This window comes from Podarcis erhardii (assembly GCF_964252035.2).
Source record: "Podarcis erhardii genome assembly, chromosome: 3".
NCBI classification, from domain to species: Eukaryota; Metazoa; Chordata; class Lepidosauria; order Squamata; family Lacertidae; genus Podarcis; species Podarcis erhardii.
This window is the reverse complement of record NC_138507.1, coordinates 54,537,643-54,564,031: the sequence shown is the minus strand read 5'-3', so window position 1 is coordinate 54,564,031 and position 26,389 is coordinate 54,537,643. Positions and strand designations below refer to the sequence as shown.

The window sequence follows — 26,389 nt, the reverse complement described above, 5'->3', positions numbered from 1 at the left end:
CAGGCATCTGTAGTAAACATCTACAGGTTAAGGCCTATTTTCACACATGAGACACAAATCACCTTAGACTTAAGCTGTTGGATAAAGCAAAATTAAACCTATATTGCCTGGGAATCATAGCTCAGTTGGTTAGAGCATGGTGCTGATAATGCAAACGTTGCAAGTTTGATTTGATTTTTCTTCTGACTTCTCTCGGACATTATTAACATCATTAATAGTATTTCTTTCTTTCTTTAAAACATTTCTATACCACTTAAGATTTCAAAAACTCTTAAGTGATGAAACGATTGTCACAGGACAGAAAATGTGATTTTTAATGTAACATATTTTAAAAGAAATTCCCTGGGTGTGGGGAACAGCAATGATTCCTCCCTTGACCAGCAACTTACATTCAACGTAGCCCTCTCCCTCAGAAACCATGCTTCCTGAGACTGTGAGCAATGCCTGAGATCCAATGCTGTGCAGATCTACTTTCTCAATATCAGCAACCATGGCGTTCACTATATGTTGATCAAAAAGAGCTGGTCGAGCAATCTGTGAATAGGCAACAGGGGAAAAAAAACTATGCTGAAAATGCTAATGGAGATGGGTGGGGAGATGGCACTACTGTTTTTCTTTATGTTCATGTTCAGAAGACCATACAGAATCAGTATTATTGTTTTTGGCCCCCTTAATGTTTTCTGACATAGAAAAAAAATGGAATGAACACTGAAATAGCAAGCACAGTTCTTATAACTGGTGTCTGCTCAGTTTCAAATGCAATGAAATTAGCTGGGGGTTAAGCTGCACCATCAGAAAACACAGAGCAGGTCTGGGCTGCCTGAAAGGACTCAATCAGTGGCAGCAACTGTTCTCACCAGCTCTTGCTTATGAATCTGCAGCCCTGAGAGAGGTAGGTGGGTTGGTAAATAGCAATGTGTTAGTGAAAATGGTCAGTTGGCCAGGACCAATTCAGAGGGGAATGAGCAAAGAGGGCTCCCCTGAGGGAAGAGGGCCCTAGCACCTTTGCCACAATGGTTTGTTACCCTTTCTGCCTAGAAGTGTTCCTTCCTCTCTTTGCCATCATTGCACATTCACCAAATGCATGGAGAGGAGCAGTTCTCTCTTAACCTACAGATATCCATCTCAAGCTTTGTATAGAATCCAAGCACAAATATATAATGGGTTGCAGGTTGGCCAACCTCTGATGCCTGCATGCCTCATCACCCATTAAACATAACACTACACATTAAAAACGTCCGAATACAGGGATGCTTTCAGATTTCTATGGAAGGTCGTATAATTATTTATCTTTTTGATATCTGAGGGGATGGCGTTTCACAGGGTGGGCACCATTACTGAGAAGGCGCTCTGCCTGGTTCCCTGTAACTTCACTTCTCGCAATGGTCCATCACCACCACTCAATGGATCCAAATGGTTTGCAGAGAGTGGTAGGGGATATATTATCCCATATGGATGGCCTCTGCTGATTCCCTGGTAGCCCACTGGAATGTGGAGTTAACCAGGGGCATTGACTGTCTGGCTCCAAAGTGCCCTCTCAGATGGAGCCTAGATGGAGCCCAGGTGGCCCCATGGTTTCCCCCAGGGCTGAGGGCAATGAAGCAATTGTTGAGACAACTAGAGCACCAGTGGAAAAAACCAATGTCTTTTGTAAAACTTTCAGGTCACTCTCTTCATCATGCATGCAGTGCTATGACCTTTATTCTAGATTTACCTGAGCTAAGTGCAGAAAGGAGGTTTGACGCTTCAGCGAAGATACAAATCTTCGTGCTATGGGTAATTTCTTTGTTGCAAGATCTTCTGGTAGATTTTCTAGTGATGAAACAATCCAGTGTTCCCAGTTTTTAGCAAAATTTCTTATATCAGCCAACAAACTAATGAAAAGGAAAATAGTAGATTGGAATCAACTTCTGTATTGATTTTTGTCATAATGACCGCTCCCCACTTAAAACGGGGGGCGCCTTTTGCGTGGACGTGTGCAGCCCTGGATCTGGAGTGGCCCCATCAGCATAGGCTTTGCCTTCCCTCAGGTGGGATACCTGGAGGTCCCCGCCTACCCCAGTGAGTTGTCCAATCCCACCTGGGGGAAGCGTTGCCAGGGAAACCAGGCCAGGTAAGGGGAGGGATTACCTGCCCACACAATAGAGGGTGGATCTTAATTGTTAATCCTCACTTGGCTCCAGAGCTTCTCCCACCCTACCCACCCTCAGTTAATGTCTTCTTTTGCAGGTTAACTTTTCTTCATAGGTTTTGCAGGTTAACCTGTCTCCACAGGTATGCGGGCGCTGCTACGATAAGGTCGCTGTTAAAGGGCCGGAAAGGAATTTCCCTGCATTGGCAGGTTTCGCCTTTCCCGTAGCAAAACGTCACAACTTTGGCAGTATCAGGCCTTGGGCAGAATCCTTTAGTCCATCTTCCTCTTTGCGGCGGCGATACCAGGGTTCCCCGTTAAAGGGGTTTTTGAAGGGAGGCTTTGGCCGTACGCCGAAAGGTCGTCATTGCTCTCCCCTGCGGCGGCGTAACGGGGGCGGCTATCTCTGCTTGAACATATGTTCTCCAGAGCCGGCCCATCCCCCCCCCCCACTGGATAACCCTGATGCTCCCTAGGTCCCCGGCTGGGGACTAGGGAGGGAGAATGCCCAATGCCTGAGCCAAGGTCTACCCACATTTGAAATTTAATAAAGTTGTGGCCAATTTAATCCCATAGCACGTTGTCTAGAGTCGTTATTCCACATGATGGGGGGGACCACTCGGGATCTGGGGACTCCGCCTGTCCACACAATCAGGAACGGCTGAACAAAAATGTTGGACAATCTAAGCTGCATACTTGATAAACCAACATAAGCCAAACTAGTTGCTTGAAGTCTCAAAAGCCATGTGGCCAAAACTCGAGACCCATTGCATTTGCAAATAAATGCACAAGACTAGCAACACTGTGGGAAGCAATGGCAAGTGTCACATGGTGTAATTCTGCACCAGCATAACAAGATGGGCCAAATCTACTGTTCTAGCAGCCCAACTGCTATTGCCTGACATGGCAAAGTAGCAATGTGCAATGGGTTCTGGCTTTAGCTAAATCAACATTTGCCACTGCAATCCTATCCAATCAAAATATATTAAGCCTTCAACCATACTTGACACTGCATTAAACAAAAGGGAATGAAACAATACAAAACAATTCAGCCTAAACAAATATATCCAACAGACACCATTAAAAAAATCTATATTAATACTGCATATCATGGTATAGATAATGAACACTGAGACAGCTGTTTAGGAAGGGAAGGCTGAATGAATTTTTCCTTAGCTAGCAATCAGCATTGGCAAAGCTGAAAGTGCTTTGTTTTGTGGTATGTGTACAGTCCAAAACTAGCAAGGGGGAACTTGTGTACAGCCCTGTCTGCTGATGGCGGAGATTCAGCATAAGGAACCACTCACATACTGCCCTTTTGTACATAGAGAATTTGATTGTCCTTGCTGGATGAGAAGAAATAAATGCAACTGAAATTAGCAAGTGAAACACTACTGTCCATCAAGCTGTTCCCTGTTCAACTACAATAATTCACGTCATTGGGTGTTGAAAGATCAACGTTTTTTAAAAATGGTAATTCCTCCCCACCTTCCATATCAGTTATCAAAATGTCCACCTTTATTATTCAATCAACATCATCTTATGCAAGTAATTGCTCACCTTTCTGGCATTTCTTGCATAGTTGCAGGGATGAGTACATCTGTAAGGACCTTGAATAAAACGGCAGGAAAATGAAAAGTTCTCAAACACCAACGCATTCTGATGTAGGAGGAATAAATTGGTGCTTACTAAAGCTTCCTTAAAATTGCTTTGTCTACACATAAGAGATTATTTCAACAACCATTCACAATCATTAAAAGTTAACAGACTGAAGAATTTGTAGAAACTTTAACACTTCACTTCCCTCCCCATCAACCATTCCACTATATGTGGTACTCCTAATAAAAAACTAGAAAGGAACCCTGACACTCCTGTTTTCTATCTGCGGTGATTTTAATGATTTTTGTATGGAGGAGTATTCAGTCACATGAGCCCTGTATGGATACTGAAGCTTCTCACTTCAGTGAGGACTTAGTTTGGGACAAGATTTCCATTCTCCACTTTAGTTAACATGGAACACACCTTGTATAGTATTGAGTCGCAAACACAGAAGATGTCAATGATCACAGGGTTTTCAAGCAGGGGGAGGAGGTGGTCAGGCATTCCTTGCCAAAAATGTAATAGGAAATGTTGGATCTATGGAAGAGCAAGCAGAGCACAGTTATGAATGACATGGTGGCCATGACCTTGTACAGGTAAGTGCTAGGTGCGTACTCAAGTGAGCCTTACCTCTTCAAAGTTTCCATTAATGGCATTGTCGAGGACACACTGACAGTGGGTTTTGTACATCATGATAAGGGTATCTACCTATTTAAGGAATTTTTTAAAAAATAAAAATTAAAATCAAATGAAATTCAGAGACTTAAGAAGCCACCTTATACTATCAGCCCATTGGTCCTTCAATCTCAGTATTGTTGACACCGAGTGCCAGAAATTCTCCTGGGTTTCAGGCAGGAATGCTTCCCATTCTTCCTTGGAAATGCCAGGAACCTTCTGCATGCAGAGCATGTTTTCTACCACTGAGCTATGGCCCTTCACACAAACATTCACCTCTTCTACAGGAATTTAGTAAGTATCATAGTGCATTTATGCATTAACTGTGAAAGCTGATCTAATACAAAATAATAATGTATGGAATTGAGCATTGCACTCAAGCGAGGTGATCACTTAGTTGTTAATTTATGCGATTTACCATTTATGTAAGATTTTCAAAGTGCCTTGGAAGCCTCATTTGACCTCACAGTGAACCTATCCAACTATCATAAGCACATAGGACATTGCCTTCTACTTTATCAGACCATTGGTCCATCTATTGCTAGCATTGAGTGGCAGCATCTCAAATGGGCTTCAAACACAAATCTTTCGCATGGAGATAAATGACTTAAGAAGGCCATGATTTCAACCCAGCACTCTCCACTGCAACACACAGGCTGGAGCTAAAGCTTTGCCATGCTCTGTCCTTCTGCTTCTTGATGTAACACAGAATAGAGTTAAAAGTATACAGCAATAGTGTTTAACATGCCAAGATAAACTGTCCAATCAAAGGACCAGAAAGTGACTAGCATTTGAAACTAAACATTCCAAGTTGGGTTCTTCTGTTAAAATTCAAATGCTGATTTCCGACTTTGATCTCCAAAATGGGCATTTTGGTAATTGAATTTTATATATCATCTTGCTGTAAAGGTTGATCTGGACCACCCAATCAAACAGAATCATGAAGATTTTGTCAAAGCTATAAAATTATTTTAAACGCTAATTTGCCTGGCATATGCAGACTGTATCTTCTACCACAAGGACATGTTGTATGCTTTAGGTAGAGCACCTTTCCAAGCTAAAGTGTCTCCATAGAAACCAGTGTCTACATTTTCATGTACTCCTGTGGGATCCAAAGCATATCTCAGGCTTTTAATGAAGATTGGGAAAGTCTGGGAGATCCCAATGATCAAATGGACAATAAGCCAAAATTGTGAAACATTTTCAGTGAGATTGTTCATAAAGGTCTACATTTTATGTGATTGTTCACAAAGGTCTACAACGAAATGAACCCAATCTGCTAGCTGAAATGCCCAGTGCTCCTTTCTGTCATGTAAACTCCACATGTACATAATTTAAAAATAATCAGTAAGTACAAGTGTGCTATCTTCTGTTCATTGACAAAACTAGGCAGGAGGAAAAATCCACTTAATAATTTGCCCTAATCGTTTGTTCCTATCTTATCAGTGCTAAATTAATCCATTGGTATTTGGAATGGATAGTACTCCTAACTATTTCTTTGTTTTGCCCTTCTTAAGGCAAATACCACCTGTTTGTAAAATATTAGGCAAGTTAATATGTAAATAATTTAACCACTTTCCACCGGAGAGCCAGTTAGAAGGAGATAATAGAGGTTTGCTCCCACTATAAATCAGTCAAGTTTGTTTGATTATAGATATTTCTACTTGTTTCATGTCACTACTACTGTGAAGCCTTCAAGGGAAGAGACAGAATAAAAAGGAGCTGATTTACTTCAATATATTATCACTTTACATTTTTACCTTGTCTTTGGAGATGCACCCATCCAGTACAAGGTGTTGGGCGCTGGGGAATTCTGGAAGGAGAGTTCCAGTTTTGGAGCTCAGTGAATATTTCCGAGTGAATCCACCCTATAAGATGGAAAACAATATTACATCTTCACGCCAACAACCAGCCGCAATTTTAGCAGGATAAAAGTTGGCCATACTAATTGGCATAAATTTACTGACCAGAATTATGAAGCTGGCATTATGAAACTTTTTGCTTTTGTTTTGATCAGTATTTTGTTTTTATATTTAGATTCTATTTTTTTTAATTTAAAGTATGTTTCTCTCTCTCTTATTTATTTGTACTTCAGATTTTGGGTTTCCCCTCAAGTTTCTACTTTGCAAACCACTTCAAGATTGCTTATATTAAGTTGTGAATAAATCAGTTAAATTAATAATAAATCTATGCATATGAAGACTAAATCAGAAATATATATATGGTGGTGCTTTAGCACACCGGAAAACACACACACACACACACACACACACAGAGAGAGAGAGAGAGAGAGAGAGAGAGAGAGAGAGAGAGAGATTGAATTACAATAATAAATCTGCCCAGGCATTTTCTGGATCAACCAGATAGCTCCAAGTTCCCCACCTGCCTATGTTTCTACACTAACCCTAAGCATTAAAAGGACAGAAGGAGAGGGAAAAGGGGAACAGATTTTCTAAAGAAAACCTGGATGCTTCTTCCTGAAATGATTCCAAAAACTGTGTTTTCTCCTTGTTGCCTTCTTTTTCATACCTGCCCTTTAAAATGTTTGCATTATATTTTTATTTGTTTTTCTTTCTGTGTTTTTTTTTTTTTAAATAAAATATTTTGAAACTGAAAAAAGTACTTTCCACAGCAAGGAAACTCATATTCTCAGGATAAATGATCAGAATCTGTATATTATGTGTAAATTATTCATTTTGTAGCTTTTGCAGACTTTTTAATTTGTAAGAGGGATTTGGGTGGGATCAGAGGTGGAAGGATTGAGAGCCATAGAGGAAGGCTCCCTTTGATTTCTGGGCCCTTAGAAGATGCTGGGATACAACATTTGTATGGAGTGTGGGTAACTATGTGTTGGTAACTACTGAAAGCTAAATTTATTTGGATCCCATATTTTCGATCCTACAGTTTACAACATGGAACCAGGAGCACAGAATGTGAATAACGGCAAAACATTGAAGAAGTGCAACATTAGTCTGGCTTGAACATTGCATCCCTTTATATTTATTCCAGGGACCCCAGCTTTTGAATTTGTTATATATCGGCACTCTCAGAATTAGCATGCTGGGTGACACAAATCAGGCCATCTAACTAAGCAGTCTATCCATGGCCAGTCTTATGATTCAAGGATAATAGTCAATGGATATTTTAAATAAGAAATTCCCAAACTGTAGTCTGAGAACTATGAGTGGTCAACAAGCTTCATTCAGGTGGTCCATGGCTTGTCTGTGGATTTGTGGTTTAAGACAGGATATGGCACATCCATCACATTAAATATTTTTATTTTATTTTTAATGGTTTATTATTGCTTCATTTACTTCTTATATTGTGTTTTATTGTGTTGCATGGAATTCAAATTGTAATGCCATAAAATGCAATATAAAAGAAATAAACAAAGCTCTAAAAATACTATTAAAGCATCTGGCACATTACGATTTCTATGAGAGGTGGAAAAATCAGGAAGTGGTCTACCAAGACCCTCAGCAATTTTCAAGTGGTCCATAGAGGTAAAGATTGGGGGACCATTGTTTTAGATTTTCAACAATTTAAAGTAAAATAAAGTGAGCAAGGATAGAAATATAGATAGTCAGGCTGCACCTCACCTAAGAATCAGGCTACACAAACACAGATAAAGAGCTAAATGAAAGAAGTGATGTGTGTTCACATTCTGTATTGACACAAACATTAGGTGGTTTAAAAGACTGTCATGAGTCAACATGGTTGCAGTTGAACAATTACCTATCAGCATTTGGAGACTTTTTTGTGTTTTTTTAAAAAAAACAAGAGTAATTTGGGAAACATCATGATGCAAGTACCCATCAAACATTCAAAAATGAGGGGCAAGGGGAGCTGAGGGAGGAGGTGCGGTGTGTGGGTTTGTGTCGAATGCAGAGAAAACATTGGCATGATGAATTCAATAATGAATCTGGAGACTTGGGTCTCAGCCGCACATTTGCCATGGGTGTCTTTCCCTTCGAAGGAACTCGTTGTAAGCCCGCTTAACGTGAGAGTCCATGACAGCAATTATTTGTGGCTCAATTAATCACAGAGTCTTGAATGGCACAATAAATGCTTTAGATAAAGGAGTTTGCTGATACTGCTGCCTTTGTGGTGAGTGAGGGGAGCCAACCATTTGCAATTCTGTGTGCTGCAGTGAAGCAAAAAAGGTTGTAGACGTGGAAGGCTTGGGAAAGTTCTGCCTATAATCAATTAGCATAATCTAATGAACATTATTGACTGTAGTTCTGTAAAATATTCATACCTTATGTTACCTAGGGGACATATTGCTAAACAATCTAAAATTTTGGTCCTCTCCAAACTTGGGGAAGCTGGCACTGGGAAGAGCTTCGTTAATGCCCCACATATATGGATTATGCTATTGTACAGTTTAGTTGTTAGGTCACCTTGAACTTGGTTGTATCTGAGTGGAGTCAAAAGTTTCCTGTAGCTGTTCTGTTCTTAATTCTCTAATTTGAGTTCACTCCCCCCTCTGGATCAAGAGCCTGCATTTTCTAGTCTTCTTACAAAGTATAAACAACAGGCCACAACTACATGAGGTTTTGAAGTAGACATCAAAAGACTGTGGAACTTCCACTATGGGATCAGCGGGGCTCAGTGTATCTGATGTTCCCACCACATTACAAAAGCATATGAAATATTACTCACCTCATTTTTCAACTTGCTTCCAGAAAACCTTTGAAAACCAAGATATTTCACATTTGCATTAGGATGTAAAATTTAGGAAATGTTGAGAAAAGTACTACCACCCACTAGTTATCATGTTTCACAAAAGGGAGGGTGGTGCTTTTTTGAGGAGAGTGAAGCAACATCTATTTCCACTTGGTTAGTAATAATAATAATAATAATAATAATAATAATAATAATAAATAATGCAGATATATATTCAGCTATACTGAAATTCTGGTGGTGATGGAGACTGAAACATTATGTGACAACTTGCCCACTCAAACCAATGCACTAGCTTGCTTTCATACCACTGGTGACTGCAGACATATAGAGGTCTGTTTTTCCTTAAGAGATTTTCTGCAGTCAGAGGAAATTTGGATTAAATGCAACAAAAATTATGGCCTGGCATTTTGATGTGAATGTTGCAAAAAGCTTCTGTGCATGAGTAGCAGTGGTTCCACAATAAATTCCTGTCTGCAAGCAGCCTAACTCAGTCCCAGAATAGCTAAAAGGTTGCCACTTTTTTGATGACTGTGCCTTTTCTGTGGTGGCTCCTTGCCTTTGGAATGCCCTCCCCAAGAGCAACTACTAGAGACCTCATTTCTCTCATTTAGGTGCTAAACAACACAATTCTGCTTTCCCAGGCATTTAAGAGCATGTTCCCCAAAGTGTCCCCAATAAGGGGTGTGTTGTAGAGTTATGCAATTATCCCTGTTGGCTTCAACCCCACCCACTGTCAGGATGTTCCTCCCACACACAGACTGCCCACAAGGCAATGAGACCATAAACCACTTGTTCTCAAAGGGTGTGACACATCACACTGGTATGGCAGGAGAGGGTAGCCATTAGTTATATGTTACTTATAACATATAACACAAATAGGGTCTGAATGCACACCCCTCTCCTGTCCACACTTTGAGCATTTGCATGTTAATCAAGCGGTGAAAAATCAAGTGTACATGTGTGAACTAGTCCAAGGTGATTTTTGAACATCATTCAACACTATATCAGTTATACTTCAAATGTTATTTTACCATACCTTGTCAAACCTTTTCCAGAATACACTGAGTGATAGTATGCACTGCTTTCTTTAATGCCAATTCCATAATAGTGATATCTGTGGCAGGGAAGAAGCCAACAAACAGATATAGAGATAAATAGATAGATGATAGATAGATTAGATAGATAGATAGATAGATAGATAGATAGATAGATATAGATAGATGATAGAGATAGATAGATGATAGATAGATAGATAGATACATAGATAGATAGATGATAGATAGATAGATGATAGATAGATAGATAGATAGATAGATAGATAGATAGATAGATGATAGATAGATAGATAGATAGATAGATAGATGGATGGATAGATAGATAGATGATAGATAGATATGCTGTTAAAAGGGGCACAAAAAGTTGAGGACAAAGCAGAACTCAGACTTTCAAGTTTTATTTTTTTATGTTCATTCAGTAATCCTGTCCCCCAAGACAGGACATTATTAAAAGCTAAGATTTGAACTTAGGACCATGACTAGTCAAGGTGATGAAAGACCCCAAAGTGTTATCACAATAAGAAGTTTCACCAGTGTCCCTGAAAACAGGGTGCATTCCTTTCCTTAAGACTCATAAGCAAATAAGAGAAAAACAAGACAGTAGTTTATATGATGGCATCCATTTTGTCATTAGGTATTGACATTTAAGCCAGGAACCCAACTTATTTGGATTTTTAGAAACCACTTATTTCCAGCAGTCTGAGGTGTGCAGAAGCGAGCTCACTCGCCATAGTGAACTTTAGCTATTGAATAGTTTACTATCTGTAATATAAAAAGTATTTTTTTTATATAAAATATAGTATGATAGAAGAGGGAGGATCAAGAAGAGGGAAACTGATTTATAGGATGGATAAGAGAAATGGGATAGGTTTATTTTAGTGTCTAATTGTTTTTATTGTACTGAAAATAAATAAAAGCTGTGATGACAATCTTCATATATGTATTTTTTGTCAAAATTTACTGTAAGAAGCACAACAATCTTTCCCCCTCTCTCCCTCTATTTCTTCACTCTCCCATTTTCATGTGCATGGACATATGTTCCTGTGCGGCAAGTAGCCCTGGCCTGAGCATATGCTGACACAAACGATGGCTGATAAGGGCAATGATAGGATTAAGCTGCTCAGGCACTTGCAATAACTCATTATCGCAAGGCCAGCTGCCATATCAGTTTTATTAACCCACTAAATCACTTTTAATAAATAAGATAATGCCTTTCAGAAATGGCGCAGGGAAGCTAAGATTTAGCATTGATCAAAGTCTACAAAGAAATTAAACTGTAACTCGAGCTCAAACAGCCCACAGCATCTGCCCTCCATGACACCTACACAGGTCATCCCTCAACAGGAACCGCAGCTGCACAGCAGACCTTGGCCTTGGTCCAGAGGAAGTTACTTGTGTGGCTAAAACCCTATGGCTTAATTTAAGCACAACTAATTTATCTGTCACGTTGATTTCAATAGGGCTTATGTCCAACCGGCTTTCTCTGCGCTGGGCCATTTGTTTAATGGTTCCTACTAAGTTAACTGCCTGCGGGATTTCATGCACAGCAGTTGTGTGGAAGGGCCTCTTCCTCCTGGGCTTTCCATCACTTTTGCCATTTTGCTACACTTACTCTAACCTCTTCCATCTTTCACTCCCTCCCCCTCTTGTTCACCCAGCCCATTCATTCTGCCTTTTGTAAACCACTTTGTGGTTTTATTACAGTCAAGAGGCATATAAATGTTGGGAGATAAATAAATAAATTTTTCAGCCTTTTCATCAAACATCAAAGTAAATAAGGCTCGGTTATAGGAAATCAGTAGGAAATGAATCTCACCTGGGCTCACACAAGGGTATTTATAAAAGATCAGACCTAGAGTACATGGATCTGGCTGCCAGTTAGTTTCTGGGCCTAATTCAAACTGCTGGTTTTGAGCTAGAAAGCCTTAAATGGCTCAGGCAGTGGCAGAGAACAGGCGGGGACATGGCTGGCACGTGTCCCGGGGCGTGGTGCACCACCTGCAGGGGGCGTGGTGCGCATCCTGGGGGCATGGCGCCCACCGCAGGGTGGTGGTGCTGGGGGCGGTGCGCTCTCCCCGCCCCCCTCTTCCTCCGCCTGTGGGCTCAGGACCGCAATACCTCAAGGACTGATTCTCCCTATATGAACCAACCCAAACCTTGCGATTATCATTGGAGGCCCTTATTCTGGTGCCCCCTCCATGAGAGGTCAAGAGAGTGGCAATATGAGAATGGGTCTTTTCTGTGGTGGCTCCCCATTTGTGGAATGCTCTCCCTAGGGAAGATCATCTGGCGCCATTTTTGTCCAGTTTTAGGCACCAGGCAAAAGCTTTCCTTTTTACGCAGACTTTTGTCATTTAATCTGAAGGTTTTTAATTGGCCTTTTTAAGTGGGACAGGGTCTGCCAATGATATGCTTGTGAATCATCCTAAAGGCATTTTGATTTGCTAATCTGTTGCACCCCAGCATTTTCCATGTTGATGTCCTGGTTGTTGTTGTTGTTTTTCCTTCAGACCTCATTTGTGCATATTTTAAGAATTGTAAAACATAATTGCTATAAGTGTGGACAGGCCAAGTGCTACTGAGGCTTTGAGGGGCCTTTTAATTAATAGCTTTCTTCTTGGGGGTTGGACCCAGCGCTATCATTCTATCATTCATCTTCCCCATTAATAATGCCCAGTTCCACAATTAGGTTTGGAGAAAAGCCTCCTATCAGCTCCAATAGGAGGCTTTTTTCAAACCTAACTGCTGTGTGTGACTACGAGATGTGTGTGTGTGCTTATTTTGGCGAGTGCGGCTAGGCCCTTTGGCCCTGCCTGCTTTTTATTTGGCCCTATCCATGCAGCCCCTGGAAGATCAGCCACAAGAATACAGTACATGGCCCCATATCTGAAATAGATTCTGCACCCTGTTTTAGAGACTATTTATTAATTCATCTCATATGAGAATTCCCGTTGTCTGATGAATGATTTTACGGCTTAACACACACATTTATAGATTGAGAAATCACAGCTCTGAAGCGCTAGAGGTGGAATATCTCTTACTTTGAGTGGCCTCTGGTGCCCAGCCGCCTTGTGGTGAGAAGAGGAAATTTCTGACGAATAGTCTAGAGTGAAAGATCAGAAATTAAATATCTATAATGGGAGGGAAAAGGCTGTGGCATTGTGTTCATCTCCCCTGCTGCTCTCATTTCCCACATTATGAAACCTGAATGTAAAACCTCCATAGCTTAAGATTTACATCTAGGAACACAGGAAGCTGCCTTAGGCCAAATCAAGCCAATGGTCCATTTTGCTCAGATGTGTCTACAACAGCTGGTAAGAGATTCCCAGGGTTCCAGGCAGATGAATCTCCCATCCCTACCTGAAGTTTCTGGGAATTGAACCTGGGAGACACTGCATACAAGGCAGATGTTCTTCCACATTCTGTGCCACAAGAACAAGAATCAAACAATTTTGGACAAGTGACACAAGAAAAGCCCAGTGTAACTTTTAGCATTCCACATGAATCGCCCTGGAAGCATCAACAAGACAACTGGGCAATATGAGTAGCTGGACAGTTACCAAAAAGCCAGGTGGGTTTTAAAACAAGGGGTTTTTTTTAGCTGGGAGAACCAATTTATTCAATGTGGTTTGAGATAAGGAACTCTGAACTTGAGATGTGCAGATACGGGGTTGTTGTTTTTCAGTTCAGCAGCATAGCTAATCTTGTTTTGAAAAGGCCCTTCTTGGAATGGACTTCTGCAACGGCACAACTGAGGGTGAGCCGAGCTGCCAAAAGTCACAGACACCACAGCTCAGCAGCCAACAACAGAGCAAATACCCTGGAGCCGGAAAGCCCCGCATTTAATAGAAAGAGATAATCCCACTGTTGCCAAAATTCGGAAAAGGAAGTAATGTAGTTGGGGGTAGGAATTAAGGTTAATTCACTCTTGTTGGTACTGAAGTCATTTAATATCATTGGGAGACATGGACCCCCTCCCCCATTTCATTAAACTAATGTGTTTCAGCTCCACAAAGCAATTGGGAGATATCATGGGTGTTTTTTGAACTCTGAAGCTTTCTTGGTATTTAGTTTCGCTAGTTCCTAGTAGTTTGGATTTAATTTGGAAAGCCCACCTCTCACTTTGATTAAATAAGTTCAACATTAAAGCGTGGGTGGATTTTTGTCAATTGGGGGTAGGAGGGAAGAGGAAAGATCTGCCACCTGCAACCCTATCCTTTTCAATCTCTTTCATTAACTGTGCCCTATTCTCACAGTAATTATTACAAAAGTTAGATGCCTTTCAACTTTGCCGACTCCAGCAATCCTTTTCCTCTACCCTGCACCTCTTCAGGTGAAGGACTGATTCTATCCTCCTGCAAATCCCCAGCTTCTACTACTGCCCCTTCTCAGTCCCATGTTGCAAAACAAAGAAGGACATTGAGCATATCCTACCAGGAGTAAGATTTAAAATAACATTTCACTGAAAGCACAGAGGGCTTTGCTCAGTCCTGTTATCATGGGAGAAATCAGAGGCGCAAATCAAACACCTCTTGAAGAAAATGAGGGAACTGGTTTTGTTTATTTCAAAAAAGCAATGAAATGAAAACAGGTGAATCAAATGCCTTATTTACCTTCCCAAATGTGGCAGCACAGGCAGGTTCAAGTTTCTCCTTCCTGCAGAAGTCCAGGTAATGTGCATAGAGGATGCACCTCGGCAAACAAACCCCTTCACATACAATATAATTCTCGTCCAACCTAAAGGTGGAAAACAAGCCAATAACATGAAATACTCTGTCCTATCCTTAATCCTAGTTTATTTACCTTTCTTATTATTATTACTGACCAGCCCAGAAATTAGAAAAAAAAAGTCCTGGGCCTTTTGTACTGTGTGAATACCTCCACCACTTTCTTCCAATCATTTTTCCTAAATGCTAATAGCCCTGTCTCTGACCTAAGCCAAACCATAGCCTAGCATGAACGCAAAGATGTGCTGGCTTCCAGGGAGCATATAACAACTGCCTGGCTGTCCTTTTAGCTCAGCAGGGCACAGCAGTTTGCCCAAGCTTTGGTTTACTGTGTGCCACCTGCATGCAGGATCGTGGTTAAGATCACTCTTCCTCAACCATGATTTGTAACCAGGGTTTGTTTAACCACAATCCTGCATGTGAATGACATGTGAACCCAAAGCTTGGATCAGCTGTCACAATGAGCTAAGAGCCACCCAAAGAGCCACCCAGAATGACTGGGGCAACCCAGCCAGATGGGCAGGGTGCAAATATTATTATTATTATTATTATTATTATTATTATTATTATTATTATTATTACAGTCCTGGTAATCCATATTTAGGCCTACAATGACATGGAAATCACGCTAGCCTAAAACAATTAAAAATGGACACATTAAATGGGGAAAAGTAACAATGTGTACCATGTTGTATACCCCTGGAGTAGCAGGAAAGGGGCATTGCGTGTCTACTCCAAAGCCATTGAGTTTAATGGGACTCACTCCTCAGTAAGTGTGCAGAGTTAACCAGCACTGGAGTGGCCAGTGGTCTTACCATTGCAAGGTGAGCTGCGTCTGCTTCTTCTTATCCTTCATCATCTGAGTGATCGTTTTCTTTGGAGGCGAGTGTTTGTTCAGAGATTTTATCTTACTTTCATGGCTCTTCCCATCTTCCTCTTCCAAGGAAAGGGGTTCACGGTTTAAATGAATTTCTGAGCACAAGGGAGTTTAAGAAGAAAACACAATGAATCAAAATGAACCGTGGGCTGTTGGTTCATTTTATTTTGCTATGCCTGTACCTGGGAACTCCACACAATTTTGAACTTGGATTTCTTGGATGGGAGCTTTTCCCTCTTGGTGCAAATCAGAGCCACATGGGGAGAAACCTAATCCAGATCAGGTGTGTTGCAAAGGCAAAGAGCCACATCGTGCATACACACAAGCACATCCCATAGTCCCAATGCAACAAGAGCAACATCCCCATGGCTGCAGCGGATGACTTCTAGTTTCGTCTTCTTATCATAGAGCTATACAGAGTTTTAAAAGGTGTGAAAAGAATGTTTGGTAGGCATATGAGAAGAGGTGAATATTTGGTCCAATCAATGCTGTTGTTTTAGCTATTATATTCATATCTCACATGCAGACTGTTGAATTTTGGGTACCTCGGTAACAAAACCCCAGGCACCAATAGAAATCACTCCAGTAAATGTTCCCTTGCCAATTTGGAATCTGTAGATACCCACCTGAGGGAATGTCCACCTCAGACTTGCAGACTTTAGCACCAGCAAACACTACACCACTAAAAGACACCATCTTGCACATCTGTATAGTAAACTGAAGCCAAGCTCTGTGACTGTAATTCTAAGAAGCCCAGATAAAATCAGGGAGACTCGCATTCCAAGCCTATGTATTTATTTAGAAGGAAGTCCCGCTGAGTTCAAGGGGACCTCTTGCAGCCTTTCGCTTTCTGTAAATATGTTTAGGATCTGGGTTTCAGAGAGAGAACGGCAGCGAAAGGGAGGGAATTCAGTGGGAATGAAAGCCTTTGTACTTTTCTCACCAAACTGAGGGTGTGACGTGGGGTGGGGGTAGGGGGATGACCTGTGCGTCCTTTTCACTGCGTACTTGGAATGCAATGGAAACAAGATAAACTCGGCATTGGCTCCGTGGCATCTTTTCCCACTGCAATTATTTGGAAAGACGTTCCCTTCGCATCCCTGGGCGGGAGGGGAAGACAAGGAGTTTAAACCCGAGCATCCTCCATCCTGGTCTCTGCTCCCAGTGCCAAAGGCAGTACAAACGGGAGCAGGGGGTGGTGACAAATCCCCGGGGCTGGTGCAGAGTGCGCAACGGCATTGGTCCCAACCCAGCAGGAACACACGAGGAAGGGCTCCCCGATCCGAGGCTGCCCCCACCGGCCCTGAGGGATTGTGATCCCCTCTCTCTGGGCTGCCCCTTCCCGCTGGCCGGCGTGCAGCTGCCCCCTCACCTGCCTTGATCCCAGCGCGGAGCCCCGGCTCGGGGGCCCCGCGGCGCCGTCCTCCGGGCAGCGAGCCGGCCTGGGGCGCCTCGTCCAGCAAGCCTTGGGCCAGCAGTTCGGCGTAGCAGTCCTCGTCCTCCTCTTCGTCCTCGTCCTCCTCGTCGTCGTCCGCCTGCTGCGGAGGCTGCGGCTGGCCCGGCGCAAAGGCGCCCCGGGACGGGAACTTCGCCAGTTTCTCCATCCTCAGGGCGTGGCGCCCGCCCCGTCCATAGGTGGTCGGGGGCGCAGAGGGGCTAGAGAGCACGCGGGGAGGCGGCCACCCAACCCCACTGCGGCCCCAAGGCGGGGTGGGGAAGGACAGGTGCGCGATCTGGAACGGAGCAGGTGCTGGTCAGGTTGGCACAGGCGGAGCCGAAGGGGCATGAGACGTGAAGGCTCTCTCCAGTCAAGCTCCTTTATGGGGACAGAAGGAGGAGGAGGAGGGCCGTCGAGAACAAACCGCTCTCCCCCTTCAGCACCGCCAGGCCGGGGAGAAAGGAAAGCCCTGCCCACCCATTGTCACGCACTCTGCCCCACGTCAGATTCGCGACCTCTTTCCCTTTTAAGCCATGGGCAGGTGCCCCTGCAGCAACTCCTCTTTGCTCAGATACAGCTCTCGTTTGCTCTCCAAGGCTCGTCCCCAGAGGAAGGGACGTTCTGATAACGGTTCTTTTGAGCGCGTGCAAAGTGGAGTCACCGTAGTCGCCTCCTACTGATCTGGGCACTAAGATCAGGCTTCCAAGCCAGAGGGCGCGATTTTATAGAGTTGCAGGGGACCCTGAGGTTCAATACCATGCAATCAGTGGCGTAGCGTGGGGGGGGGCAGGGGGGGCAGCCGCACCGGGCGCAACATCCGGGGGTTAAGGTTAGGGGGCGCAAATCCACGGGTTAGGGGGCGCAAATCCACAGGTTAGGGGGCGCAAATTACTTGCCTTGCCCCGGGTGCTGACAACCCACGCTACGCCACTGCATGCAATGCAGGAATCTTTTGCCCAACGTGAGGCCCACGGCCTCATGATTAAGAGGCTCTTGCTCTACCGACTGAGCTATCTAAGGGCAAAGACCCCCGGGCAGTTCTAACTAAAGTAAGGATGCTGACCTCTGATGAATTAAAGTGGGTCGGTTGATGCTGGAACTTTGATAAATACCGGGAGCAGACAGATGATCCCCAGGCACTTTGTAGACAGGTGCCCTGCAGTGATGTTCACTGCCAAGTCAGATTGGGTGGGGGGGACTGTATCGTCCACTCTGGAATGTCCACTGCTGGGGGACATATTTTTAAAATATAATGTTCCCCAATATTAAAAGCAACAAGCAAAACCCACCACCCACAACTATTTGCCTGCTTTTGGAAATCCAACCAGTACAGTGGTACCTCGGGTTACAGATGCTTCAGGTTACAGACTCCGCTAACCCAGAAATAGTACCTTTGGTGAAGAACTTTGCTTCAGAATGAGAACAGAAATTGTGTGGCAGTGGTGTGGTGGCAGCGGGAGGCCCCATTAGCTAAAGTGGTGCTTCAGGTTAAGAACAGTTTCAGGTTAAGAACGGACCTCCAGAACGAATTAAGTTCTTAACCCAAGGAACCACTGTACTAGTTTTTCATCTCTTTGGACATTATAACAATAAAACATGCACCTCTTTACCCTCAGTCTAGGAAGCTGCACAATTAACAAAGGATTACTACCCCCCCCCCACATGAGGTGCTGCACAGAGAGTGCAGCTGCACCTTGCTAGATCACCTGCAGAGAACAGGTGGACTCAGGTGTCCACACAGACTTCAGGCTTCCCACCCTCACTCTGTATATTGTGATCTCTTACATAGGTACTTTGTATGACGCACAGCTCATTTACAAAATCTCTCCCAAATCAGTGGGGAAGACAAACCCACCACAAAAAGAAAGACCGGCAGGCAAAGAACTATAAATGCTTAGCCAAGTCCTGTTAATAAAGCTCCATTGCTGTCCACCTGCCTGGAGGATAGGAAAGAGATGGACAATTCCAGTAACCTGTAACTTATGCAGGTAGTTAGGGCACGTTCAGAAGTTAGAACCGCCTTTTTAAGTTGTTCATTTAAATTGATTATATCATGTTGTATGTATTTATTAATTAAAAAATGGTTTCATTCAACTGCAGCCGGTAAAGTCTGATTGGCCCAAGGAGATTCAAAACAGCAGCAGCAGCAGCAGCAGCAGCAGCAGCAGCAGCAGCAGCAAGAAGAAGAAGAAGAAGAAGAAGAAGAAGAAGAAGAAGAAGAAGACGACGACGACCCTTTGGTATTTCATTCCACATCTTTGCCTTGGAACTTTTTGCCAGGCTTCTGTAAAGTCCAACTGCTCTATACTCAGTAGGTGGTGACAAGTGACATTCCATTGGGCCAAAGCATTGTGATATTTGTTCATTTGTTTTATTGCTTACATTTCAATCCCATCATTCCACCCCAAAAAGTTCAAAATTGTGTACATGGTTCTCCTCCTCCTTACTGTATCCTCACAACAACCTTGTCAGGTAGGTTAAGTTGACAGACTGTGACTGACCCAAGGTCATCTAGTGAGCTTCATGAATGAGTGGAGATTTGAACCATGGTGTCCTAGGTTCTGAGCCAACACTCTAATACATTCTAATCTTTGGCGATCACTCGTAGCCGAGTAAGATTGTCTTCCATAAACACGGTTTTAACAATGAGTCCGTAAGTGACTGTGGAGGCCAATTCTGAACCCACACGTCCTTCCACAGTGGGGACATTGGTTCCCGGGCGGGAGTGAGTGGGCTTGCACGTTCCTATGACCCTTGTGAGCGAAGCTGTAGGGAATCTCATACTCCCAGCAGGGTCACTCAAGGCGGTAAGGTCAAAGGGAAGGAGCTAGACAAAGAATGATCCAGGACATTCTAATACACCACTGTGACCACTTAAGGAACTTAGACACCCTGCTAATTGGTCTTCCAGGAGATGCCAGGGTGCAGGGAGAGGTCAGAACTCTCTCATCACACCTTCTAAGTAACATAAAAAATACATTAATAATATCACTCACAAAATGCCAAATATTACAAGTTGCCAGGATCTGCCCCCACAGGGCAGCCAAATATAGCTCTCTTGTGTGAACAAAAGCAGGCACCATATGCTTTTTCTGCCTTCCTCCTATGCACTTCTTTCTGACGTATGTTCATAAGCACTGGATCTGATCATATTAGGGGCTTTGATAAAGATGATACCAGTGGCCACCCGCAAGGACGTGGGGAGTCAAAGACCAGTATTTTTGACTCTGAGCAATGGTATTATGGGGGTGGGGTGGGGATTTTTAGATGTGTTACTCCACTAACTTCAAAATGTGGCAATCCAGCCTTGCTGCATTTGGTGGTATTTCTGCTCAACCTGGTGAGTGTGGACCTGGATGTCCCCAAAGTCTTTCCCAACACCAGAATACAAGAAGAAACCTACTGGATCAGGCTAGTAGCCCATCTAGCCCATAATCCTGTCCTCACAGTGGCCAACTCCAAGCAACTGACATTCAAAGGCATACTGCTTCTGGCAGTGAAAGGAGAACATAGCCATTATGGCTAGAAGCCAATGAGAGCCTTAAAGGTAAAGGTAAAGGGACCCCTGACCATTAGGTCCAGTTTTGACCGACTCTGGGGTTGCGGCGCTCATCTCGCCTTATTGGCTGAGGGAGCCGGCGTACAGCTTCCGGGTCATGTGGCCAGCATGACTAAGCCACTTCTGGTGAGCCAGAGCAGTGCACAGAAATGCCGTTTACCTTCCAGAGCGGTATATTTATCTACTTGCACTTTGACGTGCTTTCGAACTGCTAGGTTGGCAGGAGCTGGGACTGAGCAACAGGAGCTCACCTCGTTGCGGGGATTCGAACCACCGACCTTCTGATCGGCAAGTCCTAGGCTCTGCGATTTAACCCACAGTGCCACCCATGCCCCTAATGAGAGCCTTATTCCCCCTTAATTTGCCTAGTCTTCTTTTAAAGCCATCCTGATGTGAGTACTGGTTCAGTATCCCAATGAGTGATAACTGAGAAGAAGGAACTGGGCTCAACAAGAAGATGCTGGGAACATGATCCATTGGGTGGTGATGGTGTGGTTCAACTTTAGGCATTTCTCTGCTCCTTCTTCATATCCACAAGGGTAGGCAGTCTCCTTTGCCTATAGGAACTCTCTCCAGCTCTGCCCCTTCCTCCCCTGCTTTTTTACTCTCTGCAAAAGTCAGCAGGCTACCATGTTACTTTGAAAATACATTCTATTAATGGCAGTGGGTTATTCAGGCTGCAAGCCAATGCACACTTAACAGGGATTCTCACTGAGATTAATGGGATTTATGTCTGATTACACCTGCATTGGGTTCATTGTGCTATTGATGGTGAAAGAAAATATCACCAGTAGATGGCAATGTTCAATGCTGTTTCTGTTTACTTCTCTCTCCAAGGGAACAATTTTTATGGTTCCTGAAAGAAATGAGATCTGTTAATAAAGGCCTGATCCAGAATCTGCACTTATGAGCAGATTCCCGCCGTCCTTTGAGTCATAAAAAAACACAACAAATTTAGTTTTGTTTTTTAGGAACAATAGTATATATAGAAGTTGATTACATATGCCTTTGTGGTATTTACTTATTTTGACAGTACGTTTATATATAGCTATATGCGTATTTATATAACCCCTATAAAATACAGGTTCAAAACACTTACTAGACATATAAGAACCAGTTCAGCTTTTCAGTGAATATTTAGCTCAGCTTTCTTAAAGGCCAGTTAGTGAACTATCACAAGCTTCATGACATTGGGGAAAAGTTCGGAATCAGAATCAAAAGAAAGCAACCAAAAATTCTTTTTGTTATTTGTTTTTAAGTGGAAATTCCTTTGGACACTTTAGATTAAAACACAATGTATCAAACATTAGATACAGATTTCTGATTATCATATTAAAGTCAAGGAAAATTGGTATAGCTGGTGCGTAATTTTTCCTGGATTAGCAATGGTTGGTATTACAAGCTGCATTTCCTAAGTGGATCTTGCTGATATTTGGATTCCCAAATCCAATATCATATAAAAGATAAGGCATTAGTTACCCTAGATGGCGCTATTTTTTCATAAAACACCCTGGGGAATATTATGGTACGTTGATACAAGTTTGCAGCAATTAAACCAAAGCCTATCATTTTTGGAGTGTGTGATAAAAATGTAAGTTCAAGTTAAATTTGACAAAGAAGCTGCTGCAGACATGGGGGAAGGGGGAGAGATATTTGCATACATTCCTGCCCCCTTTTCCCCTTTCCCCTACACACTTAAATTTGTTGTGCTAGTGCTTTAGCAAAAACCAGCTTCAGCTTGTCTGTTCATTTCATCTGAACTCTGCAAAACTTTCTAAAACACCACCTGCCCTGTCTAGGAAGTGTTTTGCAAACACTACAGAACCTTTTGCTATGTTTTTCTGTTCAACAGACTATGTGAGGTGGTGCGTTTGCAATGGACAACTGGTTTTCCTAACAGCTCAGTGAAATCAGAATCCTGAATATGTTATGAAGATCCTTCAGTGTTTCTGTTTCCTTGGCTCCTGTTTGAAAATGTTCTCAGGAGGAAAACAGGACCTCTATAGGGAATTTTTTTTCATGGTTTCATGGGTCTACAGAGCAGAGAGGTGCCATTTTTTAAAGCCAGGGTGACTGAGTGGGGAAAAAACAACAGGGATTATTATTTTTCACAAGGAGACATCTTGGAATGGTGGGGAATCTTACTGGGTGTGACTTGTTAATAGTGGTGGCTGTTGCATGTTGGGATTGGTAGGGCAGAAGACAGGAAGGCCAAAAGCAGGTGAAGCTGATCCAATGGCAGGCAGAGTCACTCCTTGACCAGTTGCAAAAAGGCACATAGGTAGGGGCTGGCTGATGGCAGATTGAGGTTGGTGGGGCAGTGCCCTATTGACCACAGTGGGCCAGGCTCTGCTGCCTGATGAGCAAGATTCAGAAAACCCCACTCATTTAAATTCACACCTTCTGCACACATTTTAAAGTTCAGTTCTTTCACATTTGGGTCAACCTAATTAAAGGTCTTCCGGTATGACAATTCTCAACAGGCACCTATTTTTTTTAGTGTGATTCAATCTCATACCTGCAAATGAAAGAAGAGCTTGAAAGAAGAATGGGAGAAGAAATGATAGATGAGTAAAAAATACTTTGCAATACATGGGGTGGGAAGGGGGGGGAATAGAAAAGAGCCTCACTTAGAGCCTCTGAATCAGCAAATTCTTCCTGCAATGGGGAAACCGAGTCACAGTGTTTCCAGTAGCTGCACTTAGCTTGAGAAAAGCTGAACTATAGAATTCATTTCCAGTAGGAAACTGCTGTGGCAAAGAATCTAGCAATTTCCCAAGATGGATTAGATACCAATAGAAAATGGTGTCCACAATTGCCAGCTGATTGTGCTAAACTGTCTGCATGTGCTTATTTATGTATATCCTGCTCACCCTTCCATTGGAATGATAAAAGAACTAAAACATCTTAACAACAATTCTAGTGACAACAATAGTGATGCCAACTAAGAAAAATCTCAGAAGGCTTCTTGAAAGAGGAAAGTCTTCAGCAGAGGCTGAAAGGACAAGCAAGATGGCACATGTGTAATAGTCAAGAGGGCTATATGACTGGTTCTGTCCCCACACCTCCATTTTGGCAGCCCTGTTTAGGGAAGTTTTTAATGTTTGATGTTTTATTGTGTTTTTAATATTCTGTTGGGAGCCGCCCAGAGTGGCTGGGGAATAATAATAATAATAATAATAATAATAATAATAGCAAAATTAAAGGTGATTTGGTACTCTTGCATCACACCTCTGAATTCCTGTTGCTGAGAATCGCAGGTGGACAAAGTGTTCTTGAGCTCATGTCCATCTTGCAGGCTTCCCAGAGGCATCTCATTGGCCACTGTAAGACCAGGATGCTTGACTAAATGGGCCATTAGCCTGACTCAGCTCTTACTGTCTAGCCTCTCCACAAACTTTATGCCTATAAATTGGGATTAATGCTCAAGAAGTAGGCAGTGGCGTAGCGTGGGTTGTCAGCACCCGGGGCAAGGCAAGTAATTTGCGCCCCCTAACCCGTGGATTTTAGCACTCGAGTCTCTTCCGCGTCCCCCCCCCAGATGTTGCACCTGGTGCGGCCGGCCCCCACTGCATCCCCCACGCTACGCCACTGGAAGTAGGTCATCTGGAAGCAACCATAGCTAGCAGGGTTGCTCGTTCTTCGTGTCACAAAACTGGCTCAGTTTCCGTCGAGCCCTTTTTTCTAAGGATGGATTTATGACATGTAAAAGGAGTATAGTTTATAAGTTGCATTTCTCCTCATAGAAGTACTCCATGTGACATACAAGAACCCAATGAACTGATGAAATCTGAGCCATTGTTTCTCCTATCAACTAGAATTTAAGAAAGATATAGATAAGATCCAGTCATTAAAAAAACATACACACCACCCATAGCACTCTAAAGAATGAGCTGTGGGAAACACTTGATTGCCTGTTTGTAGGGTCTGGAGAAATGTCTCTGGAGAAATATTGCATTATGTAAAACATGTCCTAATCCAGAGAAAGGGATTTAAAAATACAGCAAAGACATGGTCTTATGAAATGCCACGTATATGACATATAGCAGGCATATACAAACTCCAGATGTTTTGTGACTGCAACTCCCATCATCCCTAGCTAACAGGACCAGTGGTCAGGGATGATGGGAATTGTAGTCCCAGAACATCTGGAGGGCTGAGTTTGCCTGTACCTGTTATATAGCATAACCCTGAAAGGAGTTTGGTGACCTGCCTTTGGCAGATCAGCAAAGTTCTTTCCAGTATAAACTGATTCTGACCCAGTAGTCAATGATTAAAAACATACACCGGTACAACAACATGGGGGCTCCTATGGGGCCGTCTACCTTGCCTTGGTCTGAGAATGGACTTTGCGGAGCGGGGGGCTTGGAATGGGGCATTTTGGTCATGGTGGCCAGGAAAGTGCCCGCACCTGTGTCATGGTGGCTAGAAGTTCTGTTTCAACTTAGATTTTAAAATTAAGGTCATTTTAAAGTGAGGTTTAACCAGAAGTTCTAGCTACTGCGGTGTCCTGCAGAGTCCTGAGCAGCTCCCTCAGAATGCCTCGCTTTGAGGAATGATCCCCTAGCCTAGGCCTTTTCTCAGAGTGAGGCAGGGAGAAGGAGAGAGGGTGCCACTAGTGTGGCTGTGGAGAAATAGGAAAAGAAAAAATGGGAGTGGTGGCAGGCAAGGAGAGGAGGAGCAGGGAGGCAGCACCAAGCAGGTCAGTGAATGAAAGAAAACACAAAGCAGAGAGCAAACATTGTCAGAGCACACTCTTGGTGTAATGGTCAGGCTTTGAAAAGGGTAAGGAGGTGAAAGACAGTCCTCTGAAATTTTAGCAATAAGCAGGGAGGGATGCAGAAGACTGTGCTCCTCCTCTCTCTGATGCACTGATAGCCTGAACAGATAGTAACCCAACATCTAGTTTATATATCTCAAAAAAACCACACACACAAATATTATGTATGCAAAACACAATATGGTTTTCCATGGCTAGTATTACATTATTTCATTCAACTCAAGAAGTTTGGAGCTGTTCTGAAGCTGGCAAAAAGGGTAAGATGCACAACTGACTCACATTTCCTGCTCTCTGCCACTTATCATTGCATCTTAAGTTAGAACATGTTTGGACTCTTCCTTACAGGTTTGCTGCATTGCTGTTTTCTCCTATGGCTGGGAACCAAACGAAAATTGGATTCCCAGAAACAGCAGTAAGAATTGATGTAAACAGCCGAGAGTGTGAAAAGACGGAAGCCATAATGTGATCAGAAGAGCAGATGGCAAAGCTTCAAGTTGCAGAATGAACCCAGCGAAACGACGTTCCTTGAATTGGAAATCAGTCTGTGAGGTCTGCTACATCCACCATCTTCAGACAAAACAGAAAGCCTGCTTCTGTATCTTTGGCCCATCAAATATTTGTACTTTTCCCTTCCAATGTAGAAGATCCACATGGGGCAAAAGAACATAGATCTTAAGGCACCTCATCCTTGACTGGATGGCTTCTAATTTCCCAGGGAGATGGGAAATAACCCTGGAAATAACCCTAAGCGCCAAATAGTGACACCTGGATGGCTGCATTCAGCCCCTGGGTCTGATATTCCTCATGGCAGTGTACGTACATGCTGCCCATGCATAAGGTAAGGTCCCTAATTCAGTCCCTG

The 26,389-nt window shown here is 43.1% G+C and overlaps 1 protein-coding gene across 2 annotated transcripts in view; it reads right to left on the bottom strand.

Moving 5' to 3' along the window:
* The window catches only part of RFX6 (regulatory factor X6), a 31,367-nt gene extending 13,555 nt beyond the window's left edge, over positions 1 to 17,812 (bottom strand). For both annotated transcript variants that reach the window (XM_081855927.1, XM_081855928.1), the window contains exons 1-12: positions 17,123 to 17,812; positions 15,689 to 15,845; positions 14,760 to 14,883; positions 13,188 to 13,249; positions 10,128 to 10,205; positions 9,068 to 9,095; positions 6,166 to 6,273; positions 4,361 to 4,438; positions 4,154 to 4,267; positions 3,692 to 3,741; positions 1,715 to 1,874; positions 390 to 534 (exon numbers count right to left, since the gene is read on the bottom strand). In XM_081855927.1, the coding sequence (XP_081712053.1) occupies positions 390 to 534; positions 1,715 to 1,874; positions 3,692 to 3,741; positions 4,154 to 4,267; positions 4,361 to 4,438; positions 6,166 to 6,273; positions 9,068 to 9,095; positions 10,128 to 10,205; positions 13,188 to 13,249; positions 14,760 to 14,883; positions 15,689 to 15,845; positions 17,123 to 17,354 (1,336 nt within the window). In that variant the 5' untranslated portion in view covers positions 17,355 to 17,812. The remainder of the gene's footprint in view (positions 1 to 389; positions 535 to 1,714; positions 1,875 to 3,691; positions 3,742 to 4,153; positions 4,268 to 4,360; positions 4,439 to 6,165; positions 6,274 to 9,067; positions 9,096 to 10,127; positions 10,206 to 13,187; positions 13,250 to 14,759; positions 14,884 to 15,688; positions 15,846 to 17,122) is intronic.
* Positions 17,813 to 26,389: the final 8,577 nt, after the last annotated feature.